The sequence below is a fragment of the Betta splendens genome, chromosome 7, assembly GCF_900634795.4.
Source record: "Betta splendens chromosome 7, fBetSpl5.4, whole genome shotgun sequence".
Lineage (NCBI taxonomy): Eukaryota > Metazoa > Chordata > Actinopteri > Anabantiformes > Osphronemidae > Betta > Betta splendens.
Window position 1 is genome coordinate 16,818,116 of NC_040887.2, and position 25,284 is coordinate 16,843,399.

The 25,284-nt window shown below is 44.7% G+C and overlaps 2 protein-coding genes and 1 long non-coding RNA gene across 4 annotated transcripts in view; 1 reads left to right on the plus strand and 2 right to left on the minus strand.

Annotated features, from left to right (window-relative positions):
* Positions 1 to 2,348, minus strand: part of xkr7b (XK, Kell blood group complex subunit-related family, member 7b) — a 23,559-nt gene extending 21,211 nt beyond the window's left edge. For both annotated transcript variants that reach the window (XM_029156517.3, XM_029156516.3), the window contains exon 1: positions 1,706 to 2,348. In XM_029156517.3, the coding sequence (XP_029012350.1) occupies positions 1,706 to 2,313 (608 nt within the window). In that variant the 5' untranslated portion in view covers positions 2,314 to 2,348. The remainder of the gene's footprint in view (positions 1 to 1,705) is intronic.
* LOC114858862 (uncharacterized) lies at positions 2,349 to 7,629 on the plus strand. The gene is made up of 3 exons (XR_003786436.3): positions 2,349 to 4,088; positions 4,449 to 4,566; positions 4,974 to 7,629. It is a non-coding gene; the product is annotated as an uncharacterized LOC114858862 (long non-coding RNA).
* Positions 7,630 to 16,109: 8,480 nt separating this feature from the next.
* Positions 16,110 to 22,565, minus strand: sox18 (SRY-box transcription factor 18). Its single transcript, XM_029157154.2, has 2 exons — positions 21,919 to 22,565; positions 16,110 to 20,809 (listed from the first exon to the last, which is right to left on the minus strand). Exons 1-2 carry the CDS (start codon positions 22,310 to 22,312, stop codon positions 19,515 to 19,517), a joined length of 1,689 nt encoding a protein of 562 aa, XP_029012987.1. The 5' UTR covers positions 22,313 to 22,565; the 3' UTR covers positions 16,110 to 19,514.
* Positions 22,566 to 25,284: the final 2,719 nt, after the last annotated feature.

Genomic DNA, 25,284 nt, shown 5'->3' on the forward strand with positions numbered 1-25,284 from the left:
TGAAGCCTGTTATGGTTCAGGCGTCTGGTCCTGTTTCCTGTGATGACGACAAACTGTGACGTCCAGTTAATTCCTAAATAACTGACCCCAGACACATTTTGCCAGAATCAGCTTGTTTTAGATGGTCAGAGGTAAAAACAGTGTTTGATCTTAAACTGTGACAAAACTCTTGTACTTGTTCATCAAATGCAGAACTTGGAATTTTGAACTGTATTTTGTGTAGAAAGGATAAACTATAACACACATGAGGAATATTAATCGTTACTATACATATTTCTTACATTACTTACATCTTACATTTGTTTGTTTTCTCGCTTTGTTAACTTTGCATTAGACCTGTCTCAATGAATTGTTAGACCCCTAGTTACAAAGTTTTTCCTGTTGCTAGGAGACAGGGAGCAAATGTTTTGAGAGGAGACGAGTGGTAACTCAAATATCTGAGTTATAAAGTAGAAGCTCAGCCTCACTGTAGTGAAACGGTCTGTGCAGAGTGTTCAGAGGGTTCAGGTGTGTCACATCTTGGACCTTGTAAAGTTCCTTCAGGTGATTTTCATTGTGAATTAGTGCCATAGAAATAAAACTGAAATGATGTGACCTGTTTGTCCCTCAGCTTGCTGGTTCCAGCTGTGACTACTACCATGTTAATGAGACACCAGCAGTAACGTTTCCTGGATGGACGACGCTTCCTGCCACATGTCGCTGTGTTTGCTGACAACGGATTTTTGATATAATGACTAAAAACCACACATTTAATCTGTATGATAAACCATAAATCTGTAAATCTCATCATTATGTGCTGAGTGAATTAAGTCACATTGGCCAGATCTCCCATGAGCAACCATCACATCAAAGGTTCTTCTCATCACATGCGTGTGAATCCCCACATGCTCAATGTTGGCAGTAACTGATGTGCTGTGAATGCTGAAGCTTTTAAACGTGGCTAAACCCTGGATGGGAGTGCCGTTCTCACACAACTCTCTGCATTAGAAGGCAGCTCAACACGCACCCACAGCCCTGGTGCTTTGCTCAAGGACACTCTGGCAAACCAGACCTTTCTGCACGGATCAACGTCGCTCTTAGAATCTTTAAAATTATTCTCTAAATGACAGTGCCTTCAACTTTGAGTATATTACATTTACGATGTAATAATACATGAATGACGGGTGAAGCGCCAAATGTAACACTGATCCTCCCGAGTTATATTTTTCCATTAAATGAAGCCACCTCATTAGTTTGGATGAATAATTTTACAGTATATGAGCCACAAAGATGCTCTGGGCCAGAACCATGCTGAGTGTGAGTAATAAAAGCAGATCACTAACAGGACGAGCAGCCGTGGAGAGGAGCGGCTCCGGCAGCATCCCTGTCACACCATGACAACCAGGCTGTGTCCACGTCCCCTGCAACTGTCCACAGTCAGCGTAAATCACCACGGAAACGGGAAGAGGCTCATTTTCCTCATACTGACACAGGAGATGCTGCAGATTCCGTCTCACTCCAGGTCTGGTCGATTTCTGCACATTTTCGCCACCGCTGAATATGAACATCAGGCCACATTTCGGGGTCTGTGCACAGACTCAGACACACATGCACGAACACACACGCGCACGCGCCTCCAGAGCAGCACAGTCTTAAGGATGCACGGTGCACGTATTAAACGCACGCTAACACATTTGACCATTCTCACGCACGCCGGCGGTTTTACCTCCAGACCTGCCCCAGCTGCAGGACGTGCAGCACGGACTGAAAGACCCACATGCAGACGGTGCAGCACCGCGGGGGGGAGCCCCCTCTCCCGGGCGTCGCGGGTGGGGGGGAGGAGCAGGCGTAAGCCGGTGTAGCATTCGCGGCATTCTCCGCCGCCACGCTCCCGCCGCGTTGGTCGCTGTCCTTGGTGCTCACGGTGCCGTCTCCCTCCGTGACTGCTCCGCCTGCCGCTGCCGCGCCGCTGCCGCTGCCGCTGCCGCTCGCTGCTCCGTCCCCGCCGCTCAGCTCCGTGTAATCGTACACGAACCACCTGAAACTCAGCACCTGGACGACGGCGGAGGGCACCACGACGAAGACCAGCGTCAAGCCGAACCACCAGTAGTCGCCCCTCAGGTAGTAGTCGGCGGCCAGCCACAGGTCGGTCGCGCCGTCGGAGAAGAAGACGAGCAGGGCGCAGAGCACCCAGCAGCAGTCCAGCGGCGTGTAGGGCTTCCCGCCCGCGGCCGTGCAGCGGGGCCGGGCGGCGGGGTTCCCCGGCTCCGAGGCGCTCCTGGGCGTGTTGTCATCGTCCACAGACACCGCTGCTCCATCCGACTTAGCGGCCATGTTGGTTAGGATGCGAGAGAAAGACAGAGAAAGAGGTGGGGAAACGAGAGAGAGAGAGAGAGAGAGAGAGAGAGGGGAGGGGAGGGGAGGAGGGGGAGGGGGGCGACAGAGATTACATCATAACTAGCCTCATCATCAGCCAATTAATAGACCGGCATCGTTACTAACAGCTCGTTTACCACCAAGCAGGACGCAAACAGCCGCACCTGCAGGCGCTGACGATCCAATTCGTGATAAGTTTGTTCCATATATACTGTACCTGATGGCGCTGAGGGCAAATATAAAGCTGCTCTGTGACGCTACTGCACAAAATCAGCCACAATGACATTAAGGGTTTTATTAACGCGATGGAATGATTTTCCTTCCAACGTCCAGGCCGATTCCTGAAGTCACCTCTCACTGGACGGGAAACATAAAGCAAAGGTCATATCTTCCTGTAAGCGTTTTACATTTCATGGAGATTTTCTGTATTTGTTGTTTCTCACACCATGAGTCTACATTTACCAAATGTAGTGACGAAAGGGTGGCGTGAGAGTGAAGCACGTGCAACATTAAACTAACTAACCTGTGATTCAGGTTCAACAGTGATGAATAAAGCTAATTATTATTAACTGTACTAATTGAAACAATCCCATAAAATCTGGGCAGAATAGGCAGCAAAGCTCTAAGATGAGTTACGGTTCTGTGCTTCACTGCTTTCAATAAAAAAATTCAACTGTTCTATAACATCAGACCAAACCTGACTCATCCGGCCAACATCAACCCAGAAAGTTAGTGGAACAGGATCCAAAGTTCAGTTTGTCCTAGTCAGCTGCTTTTCTGAATAATCCTGACTTTGTCTGACTCCTACGTGGCGACTGATCACGTCCGTGCCTTCATTACGTTAAGATAAATGAAGCAGATGAACCATGAGTTGATACTGTAGCAGATCAATGACATCAATCGCTAAAAAATATTAACAAAACCCAAGTGTTCCCAAGGAAAAAAGCCACTACAGTAATAGGAAGTGGACGTACGTCTGCCAGCAAAGATGCATCACTGCTCTTTACTGATGATCTTTAATACTCACATTCAGCCAAATGCCAAAAAAATGACTGGACGCTGCTTCAAAGTGCTGATGGACAACAGCCCTAAACAAACTGCGGAAGCAATTCAATTCTGTTTGAAGGCAAAGAAGTGAAACCCATTAGTCAGTTGTTTGGTTCTGAGCCAAGGGAGCAGCTTTTTCCTTAATGAAGACAAGACTGACGACAGGAAGACCAACAAACCGCTGACTGGACGATGGGGTCGGTCTTATTCTGAAGGGTTTACTTCCTGTTTCTCCATCCCTCACTCGACCATAGTGACTTGAATGCCAATTGTTTTTTTCTGTTCTTTCTAAGGTTTGGGGGAAATGGGCAGTGAGAGAGGTAGTTATAGGATGCAGGATAGTAATTTCAGTGCCATAGGATGATTAATTATGATTTCTATTAACAAACTGAATAACCTCTAGAGATGTCAGACGTAAAGGTTCAGACACGACAGGAGTCCTTCATGATCAGTCAGTCAGTGTGAAACGTGGCTAATCGATGCATTGTTTCATCTGAGTTTTTCTATTGCCTTTGTCATATTACAGTACACGCCGACTACAGGTCTCCAGTTTCACAGCCAGACTCCCTGTGTCTGAGATCTCAGGTTCTAATAAAACGTTGACCATTAATTACAGTGGCCCGGTCGGGTCTGCAGCAGCCAAAGCGCCACCCTGGGAGCCGTGGTTCTCTTCCTTTGTGTTCTCTGTATCCTTACAAGCTGCCCATTTCCTGACAAATGGGGTCATTATGAGTTTGAGAGCATGGGGAGCTAATTAGAAGTCTCAGATCAGTGCTGCCACTGCTGTGATACACTTTGGTGAAAACACACAGACGCTAAGCTTCACGGGGACTTTAAAACATCTGCACCAGCCCAGCATTGTTTATTAGAGAGAGATCTCAAATGTAGTGAGAACAGAAGAAACCACGACGTGAGAGAATGAGAGGGAGGAGGTTTAGAGTTACTTAAAGAATGGAGATGGTCAAGGCTTAAATAATTACATACTGTAGTTAATATTACTTGAACAAAATGTTTATTGATTATTATACTTGACACTCTGCACACAGCTCTGCCAGCAGTTGAGTTTGTGTTGAGATAAGACGAGTGAAGAGCCTGAAGCTTCACTGTCAACATCAGTCAGAGGATTAAGAGCAAAGACAAATTCCCCCGAGTCATTAATGGAGAGTAAGTCAATAAAACGTGGTTATTTGACCTGATTTATTATGAGACGTTTATATTTACCGACGCTAGAGACCATCCGTGTCTCAAAGTGTCTCACAGCATCACTTCAGTCCCTATTTACAATCGTATTTGAAATCATAGGTTCAGTGTGTTTGTGGTTGGAGGGTCTGTGGAATGAAGTTAGATCCTATCATGACTCAAAAAGCAACACATTTCTCAGCGTGTCCTAATTACCACGAGTCCATTCTGACTCCTTCTACTTTAAATCCTCTACTTTACTGTAAAATATGAAGATTGTACAAAATAAGATCTCACACACACATACACACAGCAAAGTAAAATTAAAATCTGTATAAATAAATGTGGATGTACCCTAATACACAATGTATGTGGGTGACTGCCGTTACCAGGGCGACAAGGAGGATGCTGTGACCTGACCTCCCCTACATCATTACCCACAGTCCTGGAGTCACGTCTCCTTTACATCCTGAGCGACAGGCTGGAATCAGGTGCTTCTGTCAAAGGATTTGAATTCTTTTGCTATTAGGACAATGCCAGTCACCACTGTTACCTAATTTAATCACTTTTGTCAATATGACTGATTTGTAATGAGGGTTTAATAATGCTGAGTGGAGCTAAAAAAACAGATTGCTCCATTAGTCCATTGTGTTATTTACTGACAACTTCAAACCTATAAGTTACACGGTTACATTTGGAGACTGTTTGAAAGAAACCATCCATTAACTCTGCTTCACCCCATAAATCCCTGCAGATGTTTCTGCCTCCTCATCAGGTGACATCAGTTCTGGTCAGAACGCAGGTCGGGCCGACTGCTCTTCTCAGACACTTTTTGCTTTTGCACAATGACAGCAGTTGTAACATGACTGAATGAGTCAGAGTCTGAATTTATTTACAGTAACAGCCTGAACCCAGAACCAGCGTGGTTGTGTCACGTTTGGCAGCAGTAGCAAGGCGAGGACCCAAACGCACAGCACACACAGGCTCAGGTTTGTGGAGATTTAATGAAACTCGTTGGTCTGACAGGCTCAGGTCGGTACACAGGTTTAGCATGAAAGACAGCAGCAGTACAAAACAGGGATCAGGCAAAGGCAGTCAGTGTCCACACGTGGTTCAAGTCAAGGTGAAAACGAGACCCGGGACTGGACTTACTAGAACGTGGACGCTGGAGCATTGATACAGGTAATGTGATCGAAGAATCTGGCAAATGCTAGCGGTGAGACATGGTTCGTAAGTACACATACAGATTACAAAGTGGGTGCAGCTAATAAGACAGGTAACAGCAGATAAAGCTAGACAGAATACCAGGAACTAAACAGGAAACAGTCAAAATAAAACAGGAAACAATACAGAAACAAGGCAGCGATGCCGGAGGTGTGACAGGTTGGTTGGCTCTGCACCACGTCAGACTCCAGCTCCCTCAGCACATGCACTGATGGGACGAGTGAAGCAGAACAAGGAAGAACTACATGCTATCACAGTAGACAGAAATTGTGACTCGTTCTCATCTTTGTACAAAGCTCATCTGCTGCAACTGCTTGCCACAATTCTTCGAAGCAGCTGAAGGGAAAATACGCCATGTTGTTCTTCTCTATTTGTTGTCCCAGCATTCAATAAAGCAGCTTGTCTTGTCCATCTAAACAGGCTGAATCCATCACTCACTGTCTGACGGATGATTGATGTTTCCATCAGGGAGGCTGTGATTGAGAGCCACCGCTGGCCAGCAGCATCCATCCCATAATACTCTCTGCTCTATAAATAATGTTTATCAACAGCATTTCATGTACTGAAGTAAAAAAAGGATCAGACAGCAGGAATAAGGCCCAGGCATCTGTCCAGCCGTCATTAGGACAGACCAAAGGTGGTCGGTTTCAGGGTAAATGTCCAGCAGACGATTCAGCTGGACACTGACTGAAGACCAACAAGATGAAAAACCGTTTTCATCACAGCTGCTTCTTCTCCAGTGAATCTCCAGGAAAATGCTTTCTACAGCATTACTGGGGAACAGGACAAACTACACACAACTGGTCCAAGGCTAAACCTAAGACGAGTCGTGAACCTCTGATGCTCGAAGATCAGCCTCAAACTTCTTCAATAATTTAGCTTCATTAATGAAGAAGAATTACTTTCACAATCTCAGTCTCTGAAAAACACCAGAAGCCTCATTAGGATTTTAATAGATTCTGTAGAAGGAGGAAGAGGGAGAAAAACGCATGATGGACGACTGAAGACTCTCAAGACCAAGATCATGTACAGTACTTTCCTATTCTGCTTCAATGCACATTTATCTTTGCAGTTTTATTTGACCCACAGATGAAGGAGTCGAATCACAAAATGTTACAGCATTTATTGTTTCTACGTTTAGTTGGTAAACAACAAACACTTCCACCCTTGCTGTGGGCTCTCACTCCAACAGACAGTGGTATTGGTGTGGTATCGAGATCTACTGCTGATCCACATTCATGACTATAGTCCATGTTTACAAAGTATATTAGAAATGCATTTAGATCCGGGGTCAAACTGATGCCGTCGAGGGCCGCTGCCCTGCTGCTTTTCCAACCCTTCCTGCCTCAGCTAACACTGATCACCATGACCGGTGTGTTCAGTCAATGACAAGCTGGAAAAGCCGACTGACCACCTGATCAAGGTAATCAGAGATTCATGTTTGTATTGGATTGTTTTGTGTAATTTTTGCAGGTGAAAAACCTGTAAAACATGGTAAATATGCTTATTTAATCCATAAACAGTGTGTTTAGCTCACAGGTTTCCAGTTGACAACACACATTTTCTAACTCAGATGATTGGAGTGAGGCCTGAAGTTCATTTTAAAAAGGCCTGACAGCGTGCTTCCGCTGCCAACACTCCTGATACCTTCATTTCACTTACTCTACAGTTGTTTATGAGCCACATACCCATCTGTGTTTTTAGCTTAATTACTTCAGGGTTGTGTGTAGTCACTGATGAGTTGTTGAAGATGGGAAAAGAAGCGAGACGTGGAAAAATGGGAGCGTAAGAAACAAATGATGTGATGAGTCTCTAACTGGCAGAACAACCTGATGCTAAGTTACGATGCTAAATATATGCTAAATATTTAAATGTATATGATTTATGTTTTGATGAGTATGTCTAACAGATACTGAAAAATCTAAATTCATTTGAAAATTTAAATAATATAATAAAGGTTCATTGTTGTACACTACAAAGCAAACACAAATATATTTAAATACAAAGAATCTGGACAAAAATCACTGAAGAATCATGCCCCTTACTGGGCAAAGCTCATTGGTTCTTTAACTGCCAGTTGTGGTAGACGCAAACGTGAGACTTTTCTTTCTGGTGCTGTGCAGTGCAGTTCTATTTAATCTATCGTTCCTATTTTTGGGACCACGTTGAGTTTTAGGCGTTCATAAATGTTTTTACGCCGCCCTCTGCTGGTTAGAAGCTGTAAATACACCACAGCAAATTAAAAAAGAACCAAACACACATCAGAAACTAAAAGAAGACAGAGACTAAACCAAATAATCAAAGACGACACGAAGTTCACTTAGACCCAACAAACAGACCCAGTTCAGTAGGAACAACAAGGTTCTGTTCAGTGGAGATTGCGCCGTCAGGGCTGTTGTGGTGAATAACAAAGCTTCTCCTTCTAACGTGTTCATGAAGCGTCTGCTGCCCAGCGCCAGCGTCTCCCCTCTCCCTCCTGCAGGAGGTTTGAGACCTCTGAACCATCACTGCCTCAGTTTCTCACCTCTGACACGAGCCCAGCACTGACTTGACTTTTCCCCCATATTCTTTTTTCTCCTCTTGCTCAAATGTGACATGCTGTACATCAACCATGAAGATGAAGACTTAGGTTCATCCAGTCCATCCAGCTGCAGATGCAAACACAGTCATCAAGCTGTTGGGTTTGGACCTAAACTCAAAAAGTGCTCACTGTCATTATTGGGTTGACACTGAGAGATGCTGCATGTGTCCTCTACCCAATTTTCATCCCTTTTCCTTCAGGTGTGGTTTAAGTCTAAGGTATTAGAGCCAAGGTCACACTGCTATGGTAGTTGGGTACGAGGTCCGTCTTCACACCAATGGAACCATGGTCTCATTCCTCTATGATTAGGTCAGGATCCAAGGCTGAACGGAAGCTCCTTCAATAATCTGTGTGCATTGATCTTAGAAACATAACTTGTGTTTATTGAATCAGGTGTAATTATACTTAAGCCTTTTCAGACTCATGTCAACGTAACACTCACCTTCAGCTGATGGAGATTATTTCTAAACAACACTTTTCATTAAATGAGGATTCTTTAAATAGACCCACTCGCTATATTACGATGACTTTGTCATCGGCTGCCAAGCTGCAGATCACACTCTGTGGTCTGGTGGATCTCTTGGCTCCAGTAAAGTAGCAATAAAAACCTGGATCTTTGTAGAAGCGTTTGTGGCCTCTAACCCTCAAATTCAGTTGAGACCAGACCTGAGCAAAATACTAGTTGATTTAACTTTAAATGCTCATAGTGTTTCTTGCTGCCTTCCCTCCAAACCAAACAGTGGGCTGGAGGAATGACATGGCTGGAGCTGGAACGTACTGGAGGAACTGCAGACCAACGACTGACGGACGCTGTGCTCAGGGTTGATTCTTACTACGAACATCTACCTGTCAGACTTGTACTGTCCGTTTCATTTAATTGTAGTGTTAATAACTGATTTCTGTTTCTTGCCTAGCTGGACTCTGTCTGCCTCCATATGGAGGAATCCCAGACCATCCAGCTTCCTCTCACAGTCCAAAGCCAGCTGGGATGGGCTCCAGCGACCCCATGACCCTTGGAAGGACAGTGGATGGAAGGTTGGACAAGGTTCTGGTTCTGCTTCCCTGTCTCTTCTACTTCACACAGACCCAGCTTAAACTGAGAAGATTTGGGTCCAGTAAGAGTCAGACAGAACCCAGAACCAACATTATGTCTAAGTACAACTAGAAACACTGCAGCAAACAAAAGTGGCTTCAGACAGAACTTGTCTGGAACCAAGACCAGATTACAGGTGACTTAATTATGAATTCATACAGGACTAGACATTAAAACGTGACTCAGGGTGGCCAGCAGGCTAACGGGCCAGCAGGCTAACGGGCCAGCAGGCTAACGGGCCGGCAGGCTAACAGGCTAACAGGCTAAGAGGCCAGCACACACGAAACACTGACAACATCTGGCAACATCAGACGTCAAGGGATACGTGTGGAGATCAGACAGAGCAGCAAGCAGTGGAGGTGAGTATTTATAGCAGGCGCAGAGGGGACGGCACAGGTGAGTAGAAGCGGCTGATTGACCCTGGGGTCAGGGGGCGTGGCCTATAGCTGGTAACACAGGGGGTCTGACTGTTACACATCATGGTTTTGTTAGGATTTGGAAGTTGACTTATCCGATTCAACTCACTTTGGTTAAATTAAACAAAGGTTATGACCTGTCTGACCTCTGGTCTGAGAGGAGAGAAACAACAACAACCATCACAGCAACCAGAAGACAGACAGACACAGACAGGCTGCACAGTCCAAAGTATTGAACCCAATATTTTGATCACAGCAGACTTTTAGTTGCTATGAATCCAAACTAGACAGAAATGTCTGTGAAGGTTCTTCCATCCAGGTCGTGTTTTGGAGGAACTACATGTTCTTTTAGATGATCAGTGCTGCTGCATCCATGCAGAGACAGAGGCTGTGGGACAGTTCACTTCACCAGACTCCCATAGTGGAGGCAGAGTCCCACTGGGAGACGACCGCTGTGAGCTGAAGCCTAGCTCAGCACACATACTGTACAACCAGGGGCTCAGATGGGAATGACCTCTGACCTGCTCAAATCCAGCTTCAGTGTCTGCAGGTCCAGCAGGAGAACGTGGACATCCGACGGGAAAGAAGATAAATCGAATGTCATGTGTGTCTGCTTCACGTCAGAAACCTCGTCAAGTTAGACCTGAACCAAGACGTTCAGCCGCCCTGTAGCTTCTGGTCTGTCTCTAATTCTTCGGTCTGTGTTTTTGTTTTTCTAATAATGGCTAAAATCTAAACGATCTCCCTGAAGACACAGGTGTTTGCTTAAACCCAACTGCACAGTGAGCTGTATCACAGCGTGAGGCACTTACAGTACGTACTGTGAAGATCTGTCTGCAGCTGCTGCCTCGTTCTGTGCTGATCCCCAGACGCTGGGCTCGTCACGACACCTTCCAAGTTTAATTGTTGCTTGGATGAAGCCAGAAGCAGCAACCGACTACACGTCCAGAACCACGACCCGTCCCAGGAGAGCGTCACAGCAGCGCCAGCAGGTTTCCAGAGGCTTCCAGGTTTGCTCAGACCAATACAGATAAAGATTTTCTAGGTTGTAAGTCTGAAATACTGTACAGACTTTAGAAGAATGATTATGTTATATATCATATGCACAGTATACATATATAATGGATTTGGTTGCTGTTTTGAACTTCTTGTACTATCCTGCATTACTTGTCCTGCTAGGGCCTCAATTCTGTGGTCCAGGGGGTGGGAGGGTGATCTGTGATGGGTGCTAGATGGACGAAAGATCCATAACACCTTTAACTTAGTCTCCCCAGATGATGAAGGCAGCTCGGAGGGTTCACACTGTGGCCTGTCTGGCTGCTGAAGGATGCTGGCAGTGACACTGATGGCAGCTGTTGCTGTTGCCACATCTGCATGGACGGGGCGGCTTTTGCTGACTCTGGATCAGAAGCAAGCTGGTTTGTACTGTAAACCTGGTTACTCCCACAAGATGTGGACATTGAAGCTGTAGATAAACATGTTACCTCCTGCTTCACTCATCCGTGGGGCTATAACATGGTCGTTCAAGGAATGAGATGCGTTCACCTAACAGATGCTCCTGTTTGATGAGAGGTGATGGAGTCTTTTTAGTTTGGGGAACTGGTTGACCAGTCGCCTTCTGTCAGGATTCTACCCACACTCCTGTCCAAGGCCCAACATTTGCCAGTGTAACGCGTTCAGCAGGAGCAAAGCATCTGTGACGGCTCCAACAAAGAACTTTCTCAATCACTTGTTAAGGATAAGTGTAATTATTATTAATGATTATTCTCATTTTTCCTAATGTCAATTCTGTACTGTAGAGAAGCAGATATTTGTAAAGGTTCTAGTCTTTTGGTGGAACCAGGTCATCTGCATATGGACCTGTCAGAGTGAACAGAACCCAGCGATCACAGGCAGCTAAACTAAAAGTCAATGTCTTTATTTAAAGGGAACGGAAATGCTAAATATCTTTTATACTGTACAGAAACAGACTCAGTGCAAAAGCTGCTGAGAACTGTTTTATTTGGCTTCAATAATCATTACAGACTTTAGCTCCCTTATCTTTTATCAATCTTTTATCTTCTCTTATTTTTTATTAAGGCTTTTCTATTTCCACAAAGGATTTGGGGAAAATGTATTTAAAAGAACAGCTCAGCAGATACGTGTCATGTAGAGTACGACACTAGCTTTATTTGCAATCATATTTTGTTCTGACTTATAGAAAAAAAACATAAAGACTGATTACACAGAGACACAGAAAATGACAGAGCAAGAGAGTCATAGACAGACAGAGAGAGAGAGAGAGAGGTGCCCCTGTGTCCCTGGTCACACCAGTGGGTAACCACACACTCCATCCCACGGCTCCAGACACACACACACACACACACAGTCCAATGATATGTTGGGAAACGTAGCGAGGGGAAACCTGAGAAGGGGAAAACTGAGCAATGAAGAAAAACAATAACAAGAAGGAGCAGAGCGATGCTCAGAGTTCTTCTGTCTTTGTATGTACCTTGTGTAAATGGAACAAACAAGTCATTTGACCTGATCCTTTACAAAGAAATACAACTGCTGTCAGTAACGAGATTGAAATGAGATCTGATACTTTTACTACTTCTTATACTTTAATCAGATTCGATCAGACTTCTAACTTGGATTCTAGCTTTGACGCCTATTCAGACCAGCAGCTGTAGGTGCAAATGCGTCCTCAACAGGAACCTAAAAACTAAAGGTCAAGGAGTGTCACGGTCACTTCCTCTATGTTTGAATATGCATCTATGCAGTTTAAAACACACTTTGTCTTCTGAAATGAAATCTCTGTGCAAATCTTTGTCCGTCCTCTTTGTTCTTCTCTCTTCCTCCTTTTGTTTCAGATATTTCTTCCATCACTTTCTTTCACTTTCTCACACTCTGCTTCTCTGCTTCTCTTAGTACAGTGTCATGCTGGGTCACCACACACACACACACACACACACACACACACACACACACACACACACACACACACACACACACACACACACACACGTGGCGTCAGTGCCTATTATAGTGACAACACTGGACAAAACCAACAACAGACAAATATATAAAAATGGGCTGAAATTCCATTTAATTTTAGGAGATTTCCACATCAGTGCTGTTGTCATAAACCCGGTGTTTAGACATACATGTAGGTTTAGGAAACCCAGGGGAGCCTGGAGGGTAAATAGACTGAGTTATGGCAGAAAATTCTGGAGCCAAAATAGCTTGGGTACTTAAAAAAACATGTCCATGACCACAAAAGAGCTTCAAGAGCCTAAAAATGTCCCCGTGTGTTCTGCTGCAGCTTTCATTTCTGTCTCACTTCTCTGCTTTTCTTTCTTTTTACATACTGAACATTTGGGGGAAGGAACAGAACTGGGAATAGTTTTCCATCATTACATCAAGTCTGATTACAACCTGAAGCCAGTTTGAGAACAAGACACTGATGAAAAATTAAAGGTGAAAACTGACACAATTTGAGACAAATGACCAGAATGAAACAACTGAACCTTTTCTCTGGATTCTGCTGAGTCGGGTTCTGGCTTGTTGATTGGCTGGTTTGACAGTTTCCACTGTGATAAATGGGTTCCACCAGTCAAGGGTTAGTGGTCAGGCCTGCCCAACATCCAACCACAGGCTCTTCAAAGCCAAGGCCACCAAACCAGCCGACCTCAGAGGTTTAACACCCACACCTTGGCTTGAGGAAAGGGGGAGGAGGGATGAGGAGGGAGTGAGACGGACAGCAAAGGAGGAACAGGGAGAGAATAGTAACATTTAGAATAGAATAAGTAACATTTCTATCTCGCTACAACACAATCCTGCTCATATAGAGAGAAAGAGAGATCAGTGTTAGAACACTGCACTGAACACAACACTGACCCCACATGAAAGCTAAAGCCTCCACAGTGTCCACTACGAACCGAGGTTCTGTTTCCTCTTCAAGCGGACTCTGGCCTTCATGTTTCCTTCACACCCAGATAGTAAAATGATCTGTCAAAGGTTTAAGTTATTTTAATAGATTGAAACCAAGTAGGGAGAATATTTACTACACACCGGTTGACCTCCTGTTGGCGTCTCACATTGAAGCAGAAGCAGATGAAGGAGGCAACGGTGAAAACAGACAATGGGACAATGAAGGAAAACACCAGAAGGACAGAGCCGACTCTGGCTCCTATTAAAAGTAACGGCTCCTCTCATGGCTCGTGCTGTTTCCTGTGAGCTGGAAACAGGTTTGGAACAAACACAACTACCTTCCTCCCAAATGAGGAAATGAGGCTTTGACAGTTTAATCTAAAACGGTGGCTGGACTGAACAGTTATTGTCCTTGACTCACTCTGCGTGGTTCTAAACATTTATGTTCATTACTATAATGGAGCCACAGGCCTCCGTTACTCTACACTGACTGTAGATTTGTTTCATTTGGTTCATTAACGTTCTGTATTTTAAACTGACAAGCTCCTGCTGCTGCGGCTGCTTTCTCTTTTCCCGACGAGGAACATTTTATCTTAAACAAGCCTAATGCCTCAGACAGGAAGTGGATGCAGCGCTACGTGCTGCCGAGCCAGGAAACAGGAAGCTGTGTGGGTATGGAAGCCAAAGCCCAACATCCTCCACAGGAGAGGAACCGTGTGACATCATCTGGTCCATGAGTCTCATGTGGGCGAGGCTCGGATGATGGTGGAGGAACAGGCACCAGTCTGCACCTCCAGCATCACTCACATTAAAACAAGCACTTTATGTTGTGGTCCTATATTCAGCTTCTTCTTTAACAGACCAGTACACTGACCACATCATCTGTGTCTGAAAGAAGTACTGTGGGATCCACTGTGGGAATAAGATTAGCTTTTCTCATATATACTTATATAAACCTTCACAATAAAATCATTGCATTTCAATGTAATCAAAAATGGAAAAAACTTCTTTAAAATGTTAATTATCCAAAACCTGAACCAGTCAGATTTGAGATCAGCTGAGAGCGAGGTTTGGGTGAATTAAGTCGCCTACATGTGACGTCACAACCAGTCGGAATAAAGATAGACAGAAATCTAAGGCTGGGAGTCACAGCTATGTCTGACATCACTTCCTGTTTCATGTGTGACAGGACACACACATACACATGCTTGAGTCATTATGTTCAGTGGTTGGGGTCAGAGTTTAATGACACTCATGCCTACGAGTAGCACTCAACACTGTAAACACAACCTTTACTACAGGAACAACACAAGGATGCTGCGGGTACACACACACACACGCACATGCACACGCACACGCACGCGCGCGCGCGCACACACACACACACACACACACACACACACACACACACACACACACACACACACACACACACACACACACACGAGCAACCAAAGCTGAACACACACGTGCACACACTGAGAGCAGCATTCTGTAGCTGCGGTGGCTGATCTGACATCGTAGCCACATGTGGCCAATAAAACACCACAGAGACAGAAAGAGACGGGAAAATCCCTCAGTCTCCTTCTAAACACATGGACGGACACATTCCTCCCTCTGCCCATCCCTGGAGGTCTACACTCACTCACTCACTCACTCACTCACTCACTCACTCACTCACTCACTCACTCACTCACTCACTCACTCACTCACTCACTCACTCACTCACTCACTCACTCACTCACTCACTCACTTTTCCGTTTCACTCTTTAATTAAACCTGTTGCAATGTATATATGTAACGCAACATGAACTTTCATCATTAACATTCACAGAGTCTGTGAGCTCTCACTGGAAGCTCACGTGTTCACCTCCAGCTGGGAGCAGGGGAATGTAGCTCTGTGTTATCTTTTCCAGTCAGGGTAACAAGCAGTAGCAGGGTGAGGTGCACACATAGCAAATATGCACCTTTCCTCTGAGAGAGTTTAATGACACTCAGTGTCACACAGATGGACACTGCCAGTAGCACTCAACACTATAAACACAACCTTTACCTTTATTACAAACTTCCTCAGGAGTTTCCTTTCTTGATGCACACACTTTGATCAGTCACAGTACCTTGGCAGCACACTGTGAGTGACACACACGTGACACCTTATCTGTGATAAGGTTATTTGGAGAATCTGAAGGACTCATACAGTCGGTGTAAGTGTGAGTGCTTCGTCCTGGTTCTGCACCTGGGATCGACCCCAGCTCCAGTGTGACCCCCAAAAGGAAACCCAAGAAAGATAACAGACCGATACATCATTAGTGACTTTAATGAAAAATGTGCACATCAGGGGAGAAAGGTAGGGAAACTATGGAGTGAAACAGAGGGACTAACAAAATAAAAGAAAACAGGAATAATGTTGAACTCAGTCAGAACTTGAATTTCTGCTCCTTCATGACACCTTGAAGGGGAGAAAATCCTCATTTAAAAATGAATCAAAACACTTCAGGAACTTTACAAATGTAAACGACTAAAAGGTGAATTTACGCATGAAAGCTATTTAACTACATGAAAGCATGTAATGGTGAAAAAAAAGAATGAGACATTAGGAAACAAGAGAAGAAGAGAACAAAACATGGGGCATAAATTAAACTTGTGGGAAAGAGAAGAAACGTGGTATAAAATGCCTGAGAGCGAATAAAACACAAGGGAGAGAACAGCTCCAAATGTTTCCTCTGGGTCTCTCTCTGGTTCTGGGTTAATAGAACTGTCCCACCAAGCCAAACCTGTTTGCCGTCTCATCTGGACCTGGACTCAAACAAGGCAGCTTTCACACTGCACCAAACAACCAGCAATCAGACTTTAATGGACTACAGTCGTGTTGTTGGCAGCTCCTCTTCCAAGAGCAAACATCTGGTTTTGTAGCTCATAAAAATGCATGAATTCTCTGACTCGGGACATCAACTTATTCCAGGTTCAGGTTTCATCATCATCATCATCATAGTCGTGAAACATCAGCTCAAAGAACCACAAACTCAAAGTCAAGTCCATTTTCTTGGTGCAGCTCAGTTCATCTGGTGGAAACAAACTAAACCGACTGCTCCAGGACCTGAACCGTCCTCCAGGAGCGAAGGAGCCAAAGCCAGCGGGCTGATCGGGTTATGTTCTACACATGCACATCTGCATTTCTGCGAATGTGGAGCAGTGAAGAGGAGGAAGCGTTTAACACGAGCACTGAGCAGGAGGAGGATTTAACCTGTTCAGAGCAGCAGCTACAGACAACAGCACAGGATGTAAGAAGCATCTGAGGAGTCCAAAAGTTCAAGGCTGTGATTGAGTTTAGAATCTTCCCTTTGTGAAATAAAACTTAACTTAACTGGACAAACAACCACACAAAGGTGTAAAATGCCCTGAAGAAGCAGAGAGCAGGAATCACTTTCTCATCCAGTGAACAGGAGCAGAGACAACATGACAAACAAGTGCAGGCTGCTGAAAAGAGTGAAAGTCCAGTGAAAACAGGGGGGGTGGTGTTAAACCACAACCACGACTTAATCAGATACCGCAGAGATACTTCAAGCATCAAGCATTAAGGATGGAAGCCAACACAAGGCGTTGAACCGTTCAGCTCCTCACCGCAGCCAGTCCTCAGGTGGGACGCCTCGTTCCAGAAACAAGCAAACCAGCTTCACACCCGCACAATCTTTATTTGTAGGAAAGGTTTACAAAACACAGATTCATATCCACGTTTTTCCAAAGAAAGGCAAAAACAAAGCAATTTTCTAGATATAGAAAATATAAAAATGACTCTAACCTCTGTCTGACAGCTTTAGAAGCATCGCAGTGACACTTCTGGGAAACCCTGGTTTTAATTTGTCGTTATACGAGTGTCAAGAAATTGCCCTTTGTTTTAATCCCAAAGTCGTGGGCGTCGTTTCTCTGCTTTTTCACATAATTATTACCAAAAGGCCCAGAGTTATTGCACGACTTTCTCTGATGTTCTCTGTGTCACAGTAAATTAAAATGGAAACAAGACTCTGTTTGGTGTCAACAGAAAAGAATGTCAAATGCAGATGTACGAGTGGATGTTTTAATATGTTGCTGCTTCGGCGGAAACGCTTGGAGAAGTGGAGCCTCGCTCAGTTTTCAACCAGCAGCGGCCGCAGAATCGTGTGGTGAATAAAAAGCCTTCACTCTACAACAAGATCCATTTTCTTCTACTGTTTCATGTAAAACATTTTTTAAAGTATTGTCTGTGAGCTAATGTGGAACAGATGCTGGATAAATCCTCAACGACGAAACAGGATCGATGCTACATAAACAGCTACAGAACGACACCAACGTCGCTTCAGCTTATTTTCATTTCCAGCCGACAACAAGTGTGGACAGAACCTTTAATTAGCTGGTGTCACGTTTCTAAAAAGACCTTTATTGACCTTTACAATCACAACTTAGTTTACAGTTTGGTTGTGAACTGACACAGAGCTCCAATGAATGTACGGGACTCAACATTAAGAGAATAAACACTGGGACACATGTGGGGAAGCATTGAGCCGGAGTCGGGAAGCAATTACCCAGCATTGGAAGACTGCAAGTAGGAGGAGACAGATATCAGGCTCAGGACAACGAAGACAAAAGACTAAGGAATGGGTCAAATCACGACGTCACAGAAGCCTCAGAGGCGACAGAGAGAGTGAATGAGGCTAGAAAACGTAGCAAACGGAGATGTTTTCAAAGTAAAACGTCCTAAAAGTAAGATTCACAGAATAAAAACAAATATCAGAGTCATTTCTGTACAAACACGCTTGGTTTTAAATCCTCAGTTCAGTGCAAAGAGAACGTTTATTTCATAGTCTCCGTTTCCCGCTCACACGCTGCTCAGTGGCCCAGCAGCGACATGAACAGGAAGTAGCTGCATCAGCCACAGGATCGGCCACAAGAACACCTCCGTTCAATTAGGTTGATGGTTTGAGTTTTTACGCAGGGGACAGAGGAGAAACGCTGGCTCACATGGACATAAAGGTCCAAAAATTGAACAATAAATAAATCTAAATTAATAAAATCAATAATGATTCCAGTATCTGAGAGAGAAAATACTGTATTTACATTTGTTTACTAGATTCAACTGAGACGTTGATTAAGGAACCTGTTTGATATGTCAGACTCTGTCTTGGACTGAGACTGAGAAGAATTGATATGTACAGCATCATGGTAAAACAAACAAACAAAGAAACAAAGAAACAAGCAAACAAACAAACACCCTCGTTTTCTTAGCGACACCATGAGAAATATTTGGAGGCAGAATCAAGTCTCTCCCATCAAATCTTTCTGCTCAACGTTTGAGTTTGTTCTTTATTCTGTAAATTCCAACTTATTTGAGATGAATGTGATGCAGTTCAGACATAAATATTTAGTCCTGAGATGAAATAGTGGAAATGAAATGAGATGAGTTAAAACGTCTGATTCCTCTGAAAGGTTTTCATCGTTCCACACGGTGACAAGTGGAACACAGCTCCAGAACCAGGTCCAATCACAGTTTACCCAGCACATATTAGCCTCCATGGTGTAACTTGACCAGCACACAACTTATGTCTATGGAAGACTGGATCTAAAAATGTGTTCCACCAATCATATGCGTCAAAGTAAAGCTACTAACATACAACTTTCTAACCACATCACAGATTCAAACGAATCCAAGCCAACTGTACAGGCTGCAGAGGTTCTACCCTGTAATGCAGGCACTGTAATAGACGGCGCTGCTGGCGTCAGACAGAGCAGAGATGAGGGTGCTGCTGCCATCGTCACACTCACCAGCACCAACGATGCTGCTGACATCCCTGTTAATGACGCTTATTACACCGTTATTACTGTGACTGTTGCCCAGGACTTTGGACCCACACCCACAGCTCCCACCGAGTCCAAAGGCCTCGTCTCGATTCCTGCCCATATTAACATACTGGTCAAATTCATGCCTGTCCACCTCAGACCAAAACTCTGCTGATGAAGAGCCCAAGTGGCTGGAGGAGTCTGAGTGTGAAGGGTCCATGTGCTCAGTGGAAAGGAAGGTGGATGGAGCGATGGAGGATGAGCAGGAGGAAGGAGACGTTTCTGGAGGAGGTGAAAGCTGCCCCAGGTGAGAATAGCTGAAGTTAGCCGTGTTTGGGCCCCCACCCCCATAGACCTGACCAAAGTAGCCCACGGGCCCAGAGCTCAGGCCCGGCTGGTGTTTGATTTGTTCAGAGAGACTGATGGTGGGCTGAGAGTACGAAGAAGCGGAGGGGGCATCAGGTAAAGGAGCTAAACACTTCACAGGGCTCCTTAATGCAACATGATGATTGGAGACGTGAGATGGATTTAGTCTTGAGTTGGTAGAACCGGCTAGAAATGAGGTGACGGAGCCCAAACCTGACTCAGCAGAACTCATCCTAGAGTCAATTCTGGTGCTCAAAGTGGCCGAACCCTGACCGTGTGCAGCCGCCCCGTGAACGGAGCTGTGCTGACTGTTGTTGTAGTGATGGCTGTAGTGCTGGTTAGGAGGGTGGAGGTGGTAGCCACTCCAGCCTCCCATCCCCACCTCCTCCTGCATATGATGAGGGAAAAACACAGACTCTGCAGCTCCATCCTCCAGCACATCCAGAGGCGACATCTCCGGCGTGGGCAGTCCGTAGCATTCAAGTTCTGGGTTTCCTGGAAGGTGGAGGTCCCTGAAGTGGCCCAGAGGGGGCAGCAGGTGGTGTGGGTGGTGGATGCCAGCGTGTCCATACGCAGGACTCCCAGCCAGGCTGTCTGAACCCAGGGGACTGGCGCCGGGTCCAAGGCCCAGGCCCGGCGCTCTGCCCTGAGCTATGCTGTGCAGCAGCAGGCCCGGCTCCACCCGTTTGAGCTTCTTGGTGGCCTTCTTGCGGCGGGGCCTGTACTTGTAGTTGGGATGGTCCTGGAGGTGCTGGATGCGGAGACGTTCAGCTTCCTCCACAAACGGCCGCTTGTCTGTGGCGCCGAGCGCCTTCCACGACTGGCCTGAAAGGAACCATGAGCGACTTGTGTTAATCCAGCTGAAAACACCATGAAAGGCCTGAATGAATGAGGCAATAATGTTGTCAAAGTGTATTCAATATATTTATATTATATAATACATTTGTGACATATTGAAACAGCTTAACTATCGCAACCTTTTCTCTGCTGTTTGTGGGAATAAAAAACCCTTCAAACAACTGAGTTTTCTACGTTTCAGCGATTTTCTATTGCATGCTTCATTCAAGCAGCTGAAAGAGCCTGAAGTTTCTATTTGAAGTTTTTCTCTTTGCTGCTTGATGGCTAATTTGGAAACAGAAAAAGCAAGAGAGCCTCTTTAGGCTCCTATTACTGAAACAAACCACTCAGTCCATGAAAAGTTCCACGAGTTCACATATACAGTGGAATCTGCTCAGAAACATAAACAGCTGTCAATGCTGACAGTCAGTTTGATGCTTTTATAAACAGCAGTAAATTCTTATATTCCCAGTTCCTCCTGTGGTCAGTTCAGACCTAAGATGCGTAACTTCGGCTCAGAAGCTGCAGATGATGTGGACGGAGCGACTTCCAGTAAGAACTGCTAAACAGAGTCCTTCTTATGTGCTTAAACAGCTTAATATTATAGACGCTTAATTAAATTGTGTATCAGACACAAACGTTTTAAACATTTATCTTTTATCAAACATGTGACCACAAACACAGGACATAAGACAGACTAAAAGGAGCTGTTTCAGATGAAAGCAGAGATGCTGATTTTGTCTGTTTTGTGTGCGAACCTTACAGTAAATTCCAGATGTCATTTTAATATTCGCCTTGAACTTATTGCGTTAGTTAAACTGAATTCATACTGTGACATAAAAAGAAGCATATTTCACTCCAAACAGGATTAAAACTGAACAGTATGCGAGGAATTGCTGCAGTTTAGAATGGTGATAATACATATATTATATACGTATATATAAGTACAATCAGTAACCTGTATTTATAGTCGACACACAAACACGTCTCCAAACTCTTGGTGGTTCATAGTGAACGTCTGCAGCTCTCACTTCTGAACCCAAGCGTCTGATTTAAAGAGCCAACCTGAGTGAGCGCTTCACATTTCTGTGTCTTACCGAGCATCTTGCTGAGCACAGCGTTGTGCAGGTCCGGGTTCTGCAGGGCCAGTCGCTTCCGCTCGTCCTTGGCCCACACCATGAAGGCGTTCATGGGCCTGCGGATCCGCTGGTCGCTGCCCACAGCCTTGGCTTCAGCTGCGGCGCCGTCCGCCTGGACTGCGTCCGGCCTCTGTCCCCCAGAACTGGACATGAGCGAAATCCTCTGCTCAGTTTGCCTCATGTTCCCAGTCCGAAGACTCTGAGAGGAACCATCCCTGGAGGGAGACTCATCAAAACCACGTTCCGAGTCAGAAGCAGGACTGGGGGTCCGGGAGCTCCAGGGACCCCCCAGGGACACGCTTCTGGGACGCAGAGGAGTCTCTCTGGACAAACTTGCCTCAATTAGATTCATTCCAGAACAAGATGTGGACAGAGATCTGCAAATGTCTCAAAAGCTTCAGATGATGGAGAGAGATCAGGACACGGGTTTGATGGATTTGAGGAGCAAATCCCAAGACAAAGCATGGAGGTCTGAGAGGAGGAGGAGGTGAGAAGAAAAGAGGCCAACAAGCTGTGGTGAAGGATATTTCCCCAAAACTGATCGGTTCAAGAGGTTTTCCCAAAGCTCCACGCCGTCTGTGTCTGTCTGCCCCGTTTGAAAGTTCTGAAACTTGTGGCCAGATTTAACCGAGCCATGCTGTGTATATTTATACATTCTGCTCTGACCAATCAGATAAATAGAAAGCTGGGGATTCAACCAATGAGACGGCAGCAGAGGAGCAAGTATGTGTGTGGGAGACGGAGCAGGAGGGAGGAGGACGTTCAAACGCTGCCTCCCCCTCTTTCCCCTTCCCAACCCCACCCTTTCCTCCCCCCGAAAGCTACACACACACACACACACACACACACACACACACACACACACACACACACACACACACACACACACACACACACACACACCCTGTCCGTCTGTACAGGGAGATGTAATCAGAGAGGTTCCATTGTTTCTGTTCAACCAACAGTGGAGCTTCTCACACACACACACACACACACACACACACACACACACACACACACACACACACACACACATAAATATAAATACAGTTACATGTTGCACGTACAGTACATGAAGCAGCAGAAAACAAGAGGCCGAAAACACACTTGTAATTATGTTTGCACAAAAGTAGAGTAGAAACAAACACAGTGTGTGTGTGTGTGTGTGTGTGTGTGTGTGTGTGTGTGTGTGTGTGTGTGTGTGTGTGTGTGTGTGTGTGTGTGTGGTAACAGTTGACCACAGTCCCAGCCACAGCGATTAGTGGCTGAACTTTACAACAACTCAGTGGGACAGAGACGGAGACAGAGATAAATAAAGACAGAGATGAAGAGGAAAACGTTGAGCTGATGGGCTCGACAGAACCTGACGCAGCAGCAGCCAATGAGAAGTAACCGGATGGACAGCGACGTGTACAGAAGGCAATTGAGCATGAAATGTTTAATTAAGACAACAAAATAATGAGAAATAAGTTAAAAATGTTACAAAACATCAGAAGTAAAACATTCAAAGTCTTCTCAAGTTCTGAGATATAATTATTAAACTAATTCAATTCTACCTAAATATGCATGTAAAGAAAAGCATGTCCTGTCAGTCAGACTAATTTAAAACAATTCAATCAGCTTCTTTCTTCTCATAATTTATATGTTTATTTGTGTATAGAGTCAGCTCAGTGTTTCTGCTGTGATCAGTATCAGTATGTTATTAGTGACATGTGAATTGGACAAAGCAAAAAAATCTCCCAGGGGAAGATGGAGGGTTAAAGAATTTAACACTCGACTGGATAAACTAAAGCCTAAAGTTTTATAATAAGATTTACAATTGTAACATCCAATTTAAACAGCATCACTCTTACTGCTGTTGTGTTTTTGACATGAGTCATTCCTCAAGTGGACAAGACGAGTGTTTGTCTGTCTGCCGTCTCAGAGCTGTCTGTCCTGCATGTTTGTCCTTGTTTGAAGGTCATGTACTGTATGTGTTCATTCGTAAATCATCCTTTTAACTTAACAGCTGAGCTTCAACTATCCAATTCTCGTAAAAATAAAACAACCAGCCACACTCTAGTCCCCGTGAAGCTACGACTCAGCCTCTAAAAACTGATCTCCAGGCACCACCTACAACATAGGTATTGGACCAGTGTCTGTGTTTTAAGTAATGAACAGAATTTCATGATAGCGTCAAAATGCACCTCAAATAAAAATTCAAGCTGTTACCCAATATCACCAACATGCTGCTGAAGGCTGGTTCCAATTTTACACCTGTTCAGGTAAAGGAGGAGAAGTCAGCAGATGTGGAACTCCGAAATCAGTCACACAGCTTTGATCTGAACACAAGTTGACATGTTGTGTTTATATGTCGGACTTTTATGTATATTTCATCTTCATTTTATGGTCATTGTCACTGAATACAACATCCAAAGTGTCAGCAAGTGAGGAGTGTCTGTGTGTGTGTGTGTGTGTGTGTGTGTGTGTGTGTGTGTGTGTGTGTGTGTGTGTGTGTGTGTGTGTGTGTGTGTGTGTGTGTGTGTGTGTTCAGAGAAAAGAAGCGACGCCGTCGGAGCCACACCTTTGCCACAAAGGAAACCTGGCAGCAACTCCAGACTTTGTGGCGAGAAAGAAAAGAGAGAGAGACCGAAGGAGGGTGGACATGGCAAGGGGGACATTTTTCCTCCCAGCTCCTGATAATACACACACACACACACACACACACACACTGGACGACAACCCAAGGCACAATGGCATCGTAATGAGAGTGTTTATGTGTGGGAGAGGTCATGTTCACACACCATTCTATTTTCAAATGCACTGAAGGAGGGAAGTGTGTGTGATGATGGATGGGAGACACACACATGAGCTGATAACGAGTCGCTGCGGGAATCCCCCATTTTTATCAACCACGGTCGTACACACACACAGGAGGCGCAAATGACACTGGCAACAAAGAAGACAACACAATCACAAACACAAACATAAACATAAACCTGACCACCACACGTAGAATTTAATGACCTTTAAATAAGTAAGTAGTTCCTTTAAGTGATGATTCCTGGAGGATGAAGATTAATCTTAATATAAAAGGCACATTATAAAAAATATTAATAAAATTTACAAAATTCTGTCTTTTCTTTTTTTAACTTAAAGAAAGAATATGATTTTATTCAAACACTGAAGTTGGACATATGCACTGATTAAAACTGTGGTTTTTAATCAGTGCAAGTGCAGAAATGTGAGCAATCAGAACAGAACAGAAGGTATGAAGGAAGGTTCACAGTTAAACAGCAAGAGACAAACATTATTATATTGGTTGATTTTTCTGGTTTAAATTCT

Excerpts from the sequence above, each read along its gene's own strand:
- sox18 (XM_029157154.2), bottom strand. The coding sequence starts at position 22,312 with ATGAATCTAATTGAGGCAAGTTTGTCCAGAGAGACTCCTCTGCGTCCC. Across the intron at positions 20,810-21,918 it reads TGTGCTCAGCAAGATGCTCG|GCCAGTCGTGGAAGGCGCTC; the intron begins GTAAGACACAGA and ends GGTTCCTTTCAG.